The 13,787-nt window shown below is 38.8% G+C and overlaps 1 protein-coding gene across 1 annotated transcript in view; it reads right to left on the bottom strand.

The window, feature by feature from the left end:
* Positions 1–13,787, bottom strand: part of PDS5B (PDS5 cohesin associated factor B) — a 71,078-nt gene that overhangs the window by 39,155 nt on the left and 18,136 nt on the right. Inside the window, exons 3-8 of the mRNA XM_053386028.1 lie at positions 12,348–12,551; positions 7,006–7,092; positions 6,720–6,817; positions 4,983–5,109; positions 2,185–2,265; positions 898–1,038 (exon numbers count right to left, since the gene is read on the bottom strand). Of these exons, the coding sequence (XP_053242003.1) occupies positions 898–1,038; positions 2,185–2,265; positions 4,983–5,109; positions 6,720–6,817; positions 7,006–7,092; positions 12,348–12,551 (738 nt within the window). The remainder of the gene's footprint in view (positions 1–897; positions 1,039–2,184; positions 2,266–4,982; positions 5,110–6,719; positions 6,818–7,005; positions 7,093–12,347; positions 12,552–13,787) is intronic.

Below are 13,787 nucleotides of genomic sequence, written 5' to 3'. Positions count from 1 at the left end.
CACCAGAATTCTGTTTCATTTCCTTTTCCCCCTCTTCATTCCAGCTGCTTATGTATACTCCAGTGCTGCTCCTCTGCTTTCATCCCACAGATGCAGAGGGCAACAAAGAAATTATTTACGACCATGTGCTCCTGTGTTCTTTGCAAGCAGATATATGGAGTGTTGAGGGGAATATTAATTCACCAGCTTGCCAACTGAAACAGCATCTGGACACAGTTACTGCATGTAAAGAGAGTCAGTGTGGTGTAGTGGTTAAGAGCGATAGACTCGTAATCTGGTGAACCGGGTTCACGTCTCCGCTCCTCCACATGCAGCTGCTGGGTGACCTTGGGCTAGTCACACTTCTTTGCAGTCTCTCAGCCCCACTCACCTCACAGAGTGTTTGTAGTGAGGGAGGAAGGGAAAGGAGAATGTTAGCCGCTTTGAGACTCCTTTGGGTAGTGATAAAGCAGGATATCAAATCCAAACTCCTCCTCCTCCACTCCTCCATTGCGTATAGGTAGTGGACCCGGAATGCTGCAGGGCAGAGGTGGGGAGCCTTTTCCAGCCTGGCCCCCTTCAAGTCATGTGGTGCAATGGGTCAGTGCAACTGGCTGTTAACCAGAAGGTTGGTGGTTCTAGCCCACCCAGGGACAGCTGTGGGCAGGATTATTTCACTGCAGTGGACTAGATGATCCTTGTGGGTTCCTTCCAACTCTATAATTCTGTTTTCAGGGGCCACAGACCAGTGAAGAACAGTACTTGGAAGGGGGGGTGGCCTGAGGAGACCCCCAAGGGCTAGATAAAGAGAATTGCTACAGGGAAACTAAAAGGTGCTCATAAGGAAAAGGAGTTGACGCACCAATGTTCACTGAGGTGCAAAGAATCCAGATTTGATACAACTGATAGAACACTTACCTTTAGTTTAAATTCAAGCTGTGGCAAAACTGATAGTAAAAGATGACTATCAATATTGTATAGCTCCAGAATTAAGTCAAAAACATGCTCCGAGAGATCACTGATAGACGTTTTTCCTAACATAAGCACTTGATTAAAGAACTGTAAGACAAAGCAAGATGTATCAACAGCAGAAGAAGGTTCTCAGCCTCTCTCAACGATCTATTCCAAGCTGTTCTGGGAAGACACCACAAAGGGCTATCAAAATGCCCAGAGGACAAACATGTGACCCCCAAACTCCCAAGTAATTACCTTCTCACATTTGAAGTATTTGGAAGCCCATCTTAAGAACAAACTTCTATTTTTAACTTCGGCTTAGCTCTTCATATTTCTAAAAGTACATCATTTGAAAGTACTTTAAGAAGGCCCACTAACCTAGCATTCTACCCAAATGCCTGCTATCTTAGATTTCTGGTAACTCAGCTAGTTAACTGCAGGAAACAATAACATACTAAACCTACGTAGAAGACTTACTCTAGTTTCAACTTAAGCTCATAGTCTAAATTTCCGACTGCCCTTTAACGCAATGAGCTTTCAAACGTAAGAGAAATCGTATTTATTTATTATTACATCTATATCCTGCCTTTCACCCCAAAGGATTCAATTTTCATTCAATTTGTTTTAAAACATATGTGCAATGGAAACCACATTTATGCAGAATAAAGGATAACAATTATTGAGTACAGCTGAAAATAAAACATTTCACAATCTACATTAATAATTCTCCGGAAGAACACTGCTGTGCCTAGAGCACTGCTATGACAGTCTTTTTCGTTTCTGGCAGAGAGACTGTCTTTTTCTTGTACTGAAACAACACCACAAGCTATCGGGAAGTTTCAGAACTCAAATGAAAGCACTGCTCTTAACCTTTAAAGCCCTAAACAGCTTCGGATCCAAATTATTTGTTGGATTGCCATATCAATCCACCCACTGACCAAGAATGCCATCTAAGGCCTTTCTCCAGATCCCTGCACCATCTGAAGTGTGATAGGTAGCAGCTGGAGAAAGAGAGAGTGCACTTTTCCTGTGGTGTTCCATGTGGAATACCTTCCCAGAGAAGGCCTGCCTAGAGACCATGTTACTATTATTTTGGTGTCCTACAGAAACTGTTCTGCTTTCTAAGGGTTCTAAGCACTTTTAACTTAGGACAATTTTAACTGACTCTCCAGATATGCACGTACTTAGTCATCATCAAATTATACATTTTACTCAGTTTCATCTGCACAGTCACTTTAAATCCTCACTTACATTAGTAATGTATGGTTCAATAGCTTGGGCCGTCCTCTTCAGTAAAGCCTTTGCCAAGTCATATGCTTGTTTGTTTAAGTTCTGAAAGGTATATTTCAGACAGGAAACGCTGTAAAAGTGTGCTTGAAATGTATGCTCAGATACAAATAAGTGAATTCACGTAACTGGCTTTTTGCAAATCTTCACAAACAAGATGGACAAATGCCAATTTTAAAAAAAGGATACCCACAAGTATTGCACACACAAAAACCCACTATGATTACAATATATAGAAACAACTATTGAGTTGGTCAATGCAGTGTCAAACTTTCAAAGCTCAGAAAAAGGCTACTACGCAGGCTGCAATCCTCTATGTGCTTTGTTGTTGTTGTTTAGTCGTGTCCGACTCTTTGTGACCCCATGGACCAGAGCATGCCAGGCACTCCTGTCTTCCACTGCCTCCCTCAGTTTGGTCAAACTCATGCTGGTAGCTTCGAGAACACTGAGCTTATCTGGGTTAAGTCCCACTGAACTCTGGGACTTACTTCTGTGTATGCATGCATAAGAGTGTGCTGTCGGCCATAAATCCTGGTTTCTGCTATCTTCCATCTCTCAATCTATCAGTTTTCCTTGGTTTAGTTATTTTTCAGACCAATAATCTACAGTTTAACATTACAACTGACAAACTAAGTTATGTATTACTATTTATTGTTTTATGCTTCCTAGCAAATGCCCAGAACTGCTAGGACTCCGGAGATTATACTAGTATAAATCACTAGGATCACTTATAAAGCCCAGACGAGTGATCCTGTACTCATATTCTATGCTATCCAGCTACCTGTTCTTCTGAAATGTGTTCAGTTCTCCAATTTATGTCTAATTATTTAACAGCACCAACATTACTTATCTGTCCCACTGAGAAATACTATTTTGCTCACTACCAACTCTTGCTTTGCTGTACTGTTTTTAATACAGTGGTACCTCGGGTTACATACGCTTCAGGCTACATACGCTTCAGGTTACAGACTCCGCTAACCCAGAAATAGTGCTTCAGGTTAAGAACTTTGCTTCAGGATGAGAACAGAAATTGTGCTCCAGTGGCGCGGCGGCACCAGGAGGCCCCATTAGCTAAAGTGGTGCTTCAAGTTAAGAACAATTTCAGGTTAAGTACAGACCTCCAGAACGAATTAAGTACTTAACCCGAGGTACCACTCTATTCAGTTGGGAGCCACCCAGAGTTGCTGGGGAAACCCAGCCAGATGGGCAGGGTATAATTTTATTATTATTTTGATGATGATGATGAAAAAGTTCAGGACACTTACAGCAAAGTCTACTACAACTTTACTCAGAAGTAAATTCAACTTTGTTCAGCTGAACTTGTGTATAAATAAAAGCACTGTAGCCTTAGCCTTTGAAGTAATTATTTCTGTATAGTATCCTTGCATGGATACAGAAAGAGCCTAACAAAAATCTGTCTTGCCTCTAAGCAAGTGTAATTCTGCAGTGTATGTGGGCTGCACGTCCAAAGGTTTGGGATTATGTTTCAAGGTTGTATAAAAGCTTTATTTAGTTGCAAATGAATATTTAGTTGTTATAGTAACCAATTAACACACATCCTGGTTCACAAAACACGCAAAAATGAAAATCAGAAACTCAATTTAAATTGCTTTTTTTCCTTGATGGTATTAAATTATTTAACTCAATTAACCCTGTGAAAAACGGAGTCAGGTTAAATTCAGTTATAAAATACTGTTGAGCAATAGCTAGATCAATTTCATTTCAAGATCAATTAATAATGACTAACTGAAAAGTGTACCATGTGACTCCTAAGATGTAATGCTTTCAAATAAAAATTAAAAGCCAGTTGATACTCTTGTGTTTTCCAGATATTAATAGTTCTTTGCATCCAGAAATCTGAAACAGCTAATTACACTTCCGAAAACTGGGAAAACCAACATGAAATAATATACATGTAGCCAAGGCAACTTTTCAACAGTCCTCCAAATATGGTGCCTCAAGAAATAACAAAATGGCAAATACACACAGTCTTTATACTCCTGACCAAGCAATGAAGCATTGATAGGATTAACCACAAAAAGGTAGAAACATGAGCTTTCCCTGTGCTATCTAGCGTTGGGAAAAATAGCTTTCCTTCCCAAACGTAATTGTTCTTTCCCAAATCAGCTTCAGGAAAAGAACAAATATTTGGCTGAGACACAGCTAGTCAGAACAACGGAGACATAGAGAAATACTGTGATTTGCACCCTTATGTTCCAAGACTGCAAGACACCTCAAGTACTTGAAATATGAACATTTATATTAACATGATTTAGTTAATGTTAGCCTTACAAATTATTATTCAGAAAGGTCATCCATCTGCCTACATAGCCTAGTCGCACACAGCTTTTCTGCCTGCACTCCCCTATCCTAATAAGTGCCACGACAGGGAGCACAGCTCTGCTTGCCCCTCTTTCTAGAATGGAAGAGTTACTAACAATGCCATTTGAGGACAGAAGAGGAAAACACACACGTGAATGGTGTTTGCCCAGTGCTATCTGCCATTAAACTCAAGCAACGCTTGAACTCAAGCAATGCAGTTCTCCAACTTCTTGCAAAAAAAGAGTTGATCTCTGTCTAAGAAGTGGGAACAAGGGATGGAGAACTTGGCCAACTTTATTGCTTCAGTTTGGCAGTCTAACCCTGGTTACAGAGCCACGAATAAAAGGTAGCTGCACTATAACTTTGCCACATACATGCCTGTTGATGCTAAATAAAAGTTAACGGAAGTGCCAGGAAATTAGGGAAATGTTACTGCTTACCTTATGTGCAGGCACCAGGTTAACTAAAACTGTATCCAAAAGCTCCTGAGACACTGTATCACCTTCACAAATTATAGAGCTCATCAAATCCACCATATGCATATGAACCTTTTGATTATGACCATTGCTGAAATCAAGAGGAACAGATTTTCAGCTCCTTAGCACAATATAATTCACTATGGTTGTCATAAGATAAATAAGTAAAATAAACTATTATTACATTTAGCCACTATTTCCTTCAAGGAGTTCAGAGTGGTGCACATGATTTCCCCTTGCTCTATCCTCACAACAAGCTGAGAGATAGGTTACGCTTAGAGACAGTGACTGGCCCAAGGTCACCCAGTGAAATTCATGGCCGAGGGGGCATTTGAACCCTGGTATCCCAAGTCCTATTCTGCTTACTAGACAAAATCACTGAATTAAAACTCACACATATTTTCACACTTTTTAAAAATTTGGAGGAATGTGGCCCAGTCCATTTATCACTGTCATTCTCTGATGTAAAATTAGTGACAATGTTGTAATTTTTGCTTTTCATAACTCTAGCATCAAACAGAAGGCTCAGCGGAGGTGAAGTTAATACATTACACTACTAAACTATGACTACTAAACTATGACACTACTAAACTATGGGGATCTATCTTGGCTGATATTTAGTATGGTGTTTCTGCAACTGTTCATGACCATAAAGATATAATCTATGAGTTGTCATTAAGAGCTCTGCGCATGGACCCCCTGTGTGTATACAGAGACTATAAACTAATCTAAAATCGAATTTTTAAGTGCAATCTTATATATGCCTACTCAGAAGTAAGCGCCACTGAGTAGAATGGGACTTACACCAAAGCATGGATGGGGAACAAACTGGTAGCTAGTGCAATTGTCTCAGCATCAATGTTATATGTTCAGATCATCCTGCCCCAGTCACCAATCTAGCTGCTGTAGTCTACACCAGCTACAGTTTCCAAACTGTCTTCAAAGGCAGCCCAACATATAATGCACTGCAGTAGTCTAAATTATCGAGTTACAGGAGCACAGACAACAGAAGTTAGGCTGCCCTGTTTAGAGAACTAACAGGAGGACACACTCCTTCCCTCTCTCTTGGCAAATGTCATCATACAGAGCAACTAAGGTAGTTTCTGTACAAATATTGGGTCAAAACCCAGATTGAAATGGATCTAGAAAATCAGTTTCAGCCAAAAGAACCTGGATCTGGCCCATGACCACCTGCTTGAAGACCTTGCCCATGAAGGGGAGATTAGAATGTACTTCATGACTTCCTTTTTCAATTCAGCCCTGCGGATTTGTCAGCCCCTAACATCATATGATGTCAGGTGGATGTGGTTTGAGTCAAACCATACTGCTGGCCAAATGGGGACATCTGGCAAGTCAGAGGTTCCCTACCACTAGTGTACAGGATTGCAACCTTAATCAATTAGTTTAATGAACAATGCATCTGTGGCTTGGAAAATTCAGGGTGTTTTAAATGGCCTAGGCACCTGCAAGTCTGGTACTAATCCCTAACAATGTGAAATACAGGCAACCCCCGATTTGCGCATGGGTTGCATTCTGGGTCATTGTGTGCTCCATCCCATTTTCCAGCCACTTACAAGTTGCTGCGATGTGCGTGTGCATGGTCACGCACATATTGAAAGCATGTAAATCGGTTGTTGCCTGTACTATTTTAATCCCAACCTTTCCATGAATAAATTTGTTGTTAAAGATATATATACTTACTTGATTACAGAAAACAATGTTCTGTACAATTGTGTGAAAATTTCATTGCTATCTTCGAGTTCAAAGCATATGTTGTAAGATTTAACCCACGCAATGTTCTATATAGGAAAAGAAGACGGTTAATGTATGTGGAACAGCAACCTAACAAAAAGATAAAAGGTAAGTCCTGTGGTTTCTACTAGCATGATTTTGGATCTCCACCCATTGATATTTTTAAAAAGTGAACATTTTGCCTGTTTTAAAGCAACTGTGGATAGCTTATAAATAGAAAATAATTTACACTTGCCTCAAGCAAATAAAAATATCTATTGAACTGTGGACTTTTTGTATCTTCTAATCCTTTCAATTGTCTTGTTATGAACATAAAAATATCCTGTAAAGGAAAGAACAGGTATTTATTTCACATACATAACAAATATATACTAGTTGCATAAGCATTCACTTCAACTGAAAAATCATTTCTCTATGAACTAGAATTCGTAACATATTTTAACTAACCTCTTATTCTCACAATCAAAGTCTGAAGCACATAAAAAGACAGAAAATATTAGGAACATCAATCAGGATTTTGCAGCACTTGTTTTCACTTTAATTTTATTCTGAATCAGGTTTTGAGCTTTCAGTCTATTACAGTGAATAATGACAGAATGAAATCCTGGTAATAATTATTATCATTATTAAGTATTAAATTTGTGGGAGAGAGTCCTATAGTTTAACTATGCACTGCATGGCATGAAGAAGTATTTTCAGCAATTTCAGCAGCAACAAGAGATGCAGTGGGAAATCATGGGAACAGCTCCTCAATCTTTCCATGACTGTTCAATTCACACACATTGTCTGACCACCCTAAGCCTTTTCCAAGGCAAGCAGGAATGGATTATGAGTATAAAAACTCATTTGCGTTTACCAACCTGCAGAAAGCAAAATAAACGAATTTTCACAACTCTCCATACGGAGTGCACACAAGTCTTTAAATGAAAAGGGCTGCTGGAAGCAAGATTTCCTAGATACAGCCACCAGGGGGCTTTCCTTCTGACACTAAACTTGTGTGCATAACAGCCCCCATACAGTGTGTGAGCCATTCAAGAGGACAAACCAAGTGTGAGGGAGCTGTCACCTAAGAAGTTTTTTTTTAAAGGGCATGCTGAGCAGTAACCTAGAGAAGAGTAACAACTGATAACAAGAATATACATATGGAGACACGAGGAATCAAAAGAGCTGTCAAATCTGCAGACACATGAGTCAGAAGCGTAAGGCACAGTGGAGGAGCAGGTTTCAGAGCTTGGCATTTCAGCATCACCTCAAATAAATCCAAACAATGAGGTGGAATATATGCTCAAAATAATTTTGTCTTCTCTGCTAGAAGGTCTGGGTGTCTAAAAGGATCGCACAACACCATGTCTTCCAAAACACTTCCCGGTTTTAGCTCTATGTCTCACATGCTAGAGTCAATGTGGCAACTGGGTCATCGAGAGCACTGCCGTTTGAGAGGTTTTGCTGAAGAAAACTCTGCTCCTTGGAAAGTTCACACGTATTCTATTGGGAAAGTGAAAGTTAATTGGATAGGGTTCTTGTCCTCCCTTCTTTCGCTTGTTTGAAATGCCTTTTCCCAAGTAATTTGTCTGGCTAAAAGCAACGTACTGTAACATCAGCACTGACAGACATGCATTTGAAAAGCTAGGTTTATGATATATAGTGTTGTTGGGAAGAAACATTTCAAAATAATTTGTCTGGGAATCAAGACTGTTGACACTGACAATGTTAAAAAAGCACTTTCGAAAAGCTGTGCTTGTGAAATACATCGTTGCAATGAAGGGAGTAAATGTGAACAATCTAGTAAAAGAGGACTGCAAAGCTAGACGTCATTTCTTTTAACTTTTGACTTATAAAAAGTAATACTGAACACTTTCAAAACACACTACATAAAGGTTAACCAAGTAGTCATTTCAAGTGGAAACGAATGTACTTGGCAATTTAACATAACAATACTATTGCCTAAAAGAAATGTACCAATCTAAATTTCAACAGAGAGGGTGAAAAAATGGAAAGAAGATGAGGGAAGCAACAAGGGAAGACTATGAATAAGTGTAGTTAGGCTTCAGTTCACAATCAATTAGCCAACCTGAATTAATATGGTACTAATCCACTTACTTCAAACTGGTCTTCTATAGTCAAAGTGAGTTCTCTGAACTAACTGAGACATAGACCGTGGCTTCAGAAATTTCAGTGTTGACAACAAGGTAAAAAGAACTACACCTAGCAGTTTTCTATCCAAACCATGTAGCTTCATTCCAATATAACTGTAAACTTTTTAAATATAGTTTACTGGGGTTTGTACATCTGAATCAGATACAGCTCACTAACTGTGGGCCAACAAACTACAACCTTAAACTATGGCTTGTCAGTCTCAGACTGTGCTAACTGTATATTATCATTATCTTTACATTTACCTTTTATTAACTTGCTATCCTAGTTTGTTGCTGCCCACCTGCTGACCCGAGACGCAAATGAAGAGCAGCTAAAAAAATGAAACTCCTCACACAGCTAAGGGACTCTCATTGGTGCTTTCTTAGACCTTGCACTGTGTCCTCTCTCTGCATGCTAGGAGACTCATTTTTTTTTTTTAACAATTTAGTACACCATCCAACCTAGAGCTGTGTACACAAGGCCTCTCTAAACTTTTCTCCTATATGTGGGTGGAGAAATGGGGAGGGGGAGGCATTTCACTGACTTTCCCCATAGAGAGTAGAAATTATCCAGTAACATCTTAGGGCTGAGGCTCACTGTTAGAAGCAGCACTGTGCTGGCCCTTTACCAGTACCACAAAGCAGAAACCACACCTGGAACTATAAAGTGGATTCGGTCCCCCCCAACAGATCAGTATTACATCCAGAGCCATGTAGTCCTTTTTTCCATTCTCCCCAAAACACCTGTATGTGAAAATACATCAGCTAGCTTTTCACATGCAGTAGGATGTGGGAATTGTTGGGTTATTCAAGCAAACTGATTGATCAACCTACCCCACAGCAATTAAATTGCCAGATTATTGTTCTAGAGAACAAGAAATCTACAGTCAGACTTGGTGAAAAGAAAATAGGGTTGTTGTTTTTAAGAAACTTTTCTGGAAACAGTGTTTCCCACAATTGGGACTCGAGTTGTTTTTGGATTGCAGCTCCCATCATCCCTAGCTAACAGGACCAACTTTGGGAAACAATGATATAGAACAAGGCAACCTCAAAAAACCAATCTGTCCATAGTAAGGAGCATAAGGAACTCTAGACTGAGTTCAGACTCAAACTATGTATTTATAGAAAATAAATTCACAAAATTCTCTTTACTGTATTTCTGCCCAACCCAGGAAACCACAAATTCTAGGAGAACCATTTTCTTTAAAACCACTGTTCTGAGAATTGTACAAACCCAGAAAGATAATCAGCATGATTTATTCTGCATCTTTAAAATGGATTACAATTAGGGTTGCATGCCAATTAAAATTTAAATTCATTACTCATGTGTGTTTTAGTTGATTAATCTGTTAGCTAAATCTGCATACATTTGCATATGGGTAAAAGCAATATTTCGGAAGAAAGAGGTGTATTCACTTGTTTTTACAGGATGCACACATTCATTATGCCAGGTATCATCATTCCCATGTGTTAGAGAAAGGGGGAGATGTGTCTTTCAAGATAGCCCTTGCCTTTTGCAGTTTAAGTACTTGTATTAAAATATTTCCCTAAAAAAAATCTTCTGTCCAATTAATCAAGAGCACATTTTCATCTGATTGAAAGGATTTAAAAAACAACAACACACTTACAGCCCTAATTAAAATGAATGTCACATATAATGGTTTTAGAATCAATAAAAGCAGCAATAAGCCACTCAGAAGCGCTGAAACGGAGGATAGAATAGCTGAAAAATACAAGGACTTTGTTATGGACAATAGCAGTCAGACACTTGTAAGGAACTGAGCTGAAAAACTAGAGTCCATGACACACAACACACCATTTTCGATGCCCATTCCATTACAAAGATGCAGCACTCTGCAACTCCTTAGAATTATTATTTTAGGAGGAAAAATAAGTTATGTAACTGGAATAATCCACTATGGTTTATCATAATGTGCAATCCCCTCGTCTGGCATGGCCACAACGAAATGAGAAGTGTTTGCTTCAGTTTCAATTAATCAGAGTTAGTCTTACATGGTAAACTGTGGCTAATCTTAACTATGATTCGCTTGTTAACTTCAGCTTAAAGTTGCACTTGTTTCAAACAAGTTCATAACAATTAAATTATTGTTATAAATGAATCACAGTTGAGTTTAACCAATTTTGCCAAGCTCAGATAAAACAACAAGATGTAGTTAATCCAAAACAAAAATGAAAGCTTCTGAACCCTCTTCACAACCACACTGGAGGAGGAAAGGTAAGAGGAAGACCCCCAAGGAAAACCTAGGCTCTTCTCAACAGAAAACCTGAACCATACTCTAGGCCCTGATAACATTATGATGAAACTACATTTTGCCTGGCGACTTTATAAAACAGTGCCCATGTCCCTAGCAAATGGTCACAAAATGACACTCATTTTCATTCACTACAGGACAACATTTTTCAAGCAGCTTCTTGACAGCACTATCATAAAAGAGGCAAATAGGAGTCAACAACTAAGTTCTATAACATACAACTTTGTCATTTACTGTACAGATACATGAGTCTCGGAAAACAAATACAACAAACTGCAGACAATATAGCTGTGCAAGATGGAACTGCTGAAAGCCATAAACATAAATACTACTTGCTAACATCAGAACACTTCATAATACAGAAACATATCTCCACCTAAAATTCAAACTACTTTAGAATTCATATAGTCAAAGGAAAAAATGCCAAAGACTTGCCATAATTTGACCCCAAATGCTATAATTTAACAAATCAGTATCTTTTGATAGCAGGCAACTGACAATATTTATTATTCATATGAACACATACACACACAAATAACTTTAAGGTCATAAGAAGGCATACAGAATGCCAGTGGTTATTAATTGTTTAGTTTTAGTTTTTGCCTGTTGGAATAGCTTTAAACCTACACAGCTACCTTGCCAACAGCTACTCAATTCAAGTTTTGCATGCTGCCCTAACTCATATAATCAAGTTCTCATGTAAGGGTCATAGGAACGCACAACTGCATTTAGCACTTGCAAAATTTTATTTCAGGATTCTTTTAACAGGCAAAATGTCCCTGCTTATCGACTTTTCAATTTTCCTAGGCTTTGTTTTGCAACATAGATCAATCTGTGATAAATAACAGGCAACTGTCACTCCAAGCCTAAATACACTGTAGCAAATATTATCAGTACTTCCCTTCAAACTGGGCCTATAAAACCAGACTACACCTTAACAATTCCCACACTGATCCTACAACAAATCACTTAAAAATACCTAGCTAACTTCTGAAAATGGAGCCAGTGCTTTAAAAAATATTTAATTCACATCAGTTAGAATATGCAGTGTGAAAGCTCTGCTGAAGAGTTCTAACCTCTCAATTGTTTTTGAATGTTTAGAAATAAACATAAAACAGCACTACTGCTCATCCGAAGTCACAGAAAATAAGGATGACATGCAATCTTACCTTAAGTTTATCTGGTGAAGTGTATGGTGCTTCAGGAGCATATATTCTAAAAATATCAGCAAGACAACAAGCTACGAGCAAGCGTACATCTTTATCAGGATGCTTAAGGAAAAAATCGGAGGCAAGATGTAAAGCAAGATTTAGATAGAGCTCCTTTTCTTCTTCAGAGTCCTGGTCCATATCCATGAATGTTTTGACAACCATCTGCCAAAAGAAAGTTCCAAGATAAGCAACATTCTCTAGAAAAAAAACAGCCCATATTAAAAAAACCACATACATTAAAAAGGCTATTTTTCTTTATGCGCTTCTTCATTTTCCTGACTATTTCGACTTTTCCGTGATGAGGGTAGAATATTGTAAGCTTCAAAATGGTTGAATGTCAAAGTATTTAATCTACAGTAATGTGACAAATAATATTTGCATTACATCTTTGCTAATAGAACATACAGTGGTACCTCGGGTTAAGTACTTAATTTGTTCCGGAGGTCTGTTCTTAACCTGTAACTGTTCTTAACCTGAAGCACCACTTTAGCCAATGGGGCCTCCTGCTGCTGCTGCGCCGCTGGAGCACGATTTCTGTTCTTATCCTGAAGCAAATTTCTTAACCCGAGGTAATATTTCTGGGTTAGCGGAGTCTGTAACCTGAAGCGTATGTAACCTGAAGCATATGTAACCTCAGGTACCACTGTATCAACATGCAATGGCACTAGGAATAAATACACAGCAAAGATGGTTGCTGCTGACAGGAATGTACAGTCAAAATAAATCTGTATCTGACAAAGTAGATTCTGGCTAAAAAGGTTGCACTTGTTTAAGGTGCCACAAGTTTGCTTTTGCTGCAGCAAATCAACACAATCTCACTTCTCTCGGGGAAGGGCCATAGCTCAGTGGTACAGACTGTCTTGCATGAAGACCCCAAATTCAATCTTCCGGTAGAGCTGGGAGAGACTCTTGCCTGAAACCCTGGAGAGCTGCTTTCAGACAGTGGAGACAATACTGAGCTAGATAGACCAAGGGTCTGATTCAGTGTTTGGCAGCTTCCTATCTTCCTATATATAAAAATGTTAAGTCTGCCGTCGTACAGCCCCTGTTGGGAGGATTTGCAGGAGCAAAAGAGAAGACAGGTTGCACAAATGCAGTGAATATGGTATGTAAGTGAGAAGGGAGAGACATTGAAAGGGGGGGTAGTGGTTTAAAACAATGGCTGAACTTCAAGTAAAGCATAGAAAGAGAGGAAAGCAACAGAGGTTTGAGAGAAATAGGGATAGAGGGGCACACAGGGAACTTGTGATTTAAAACAACAGAACTGTTTGAATAAAGCAGGGGTATAAAAAACTATGCTTTTTCAGACTGTCATTTAAATATTCATTTCACTGGGAATCTTTTGATATATATATATATATATATATAAAAAATCTATGTTAGTCATTCTCAGAGTCG

This window comes from Podarcis raffonei, chromosome 4 (assembly GCF_027172205.1).
Source record: "Podarcis raffonei isolate rPodRaf1 chromosome 4, rPodRaf1.pri, whole genome shotgun sequence".
Classification (NCBI taxonomy): domain Eukaryota; kingdom Metazoa; phylum Chordata; class Lepidosauria; order Squamata; family Lacertidae; genus Podarcis; species Podarcis raffonei.
The sequence above is the reverse complement of the archived record's forward strand: the minus strand, read 5'-3'. Positions and strand labels throughout refer to the sequence as shown.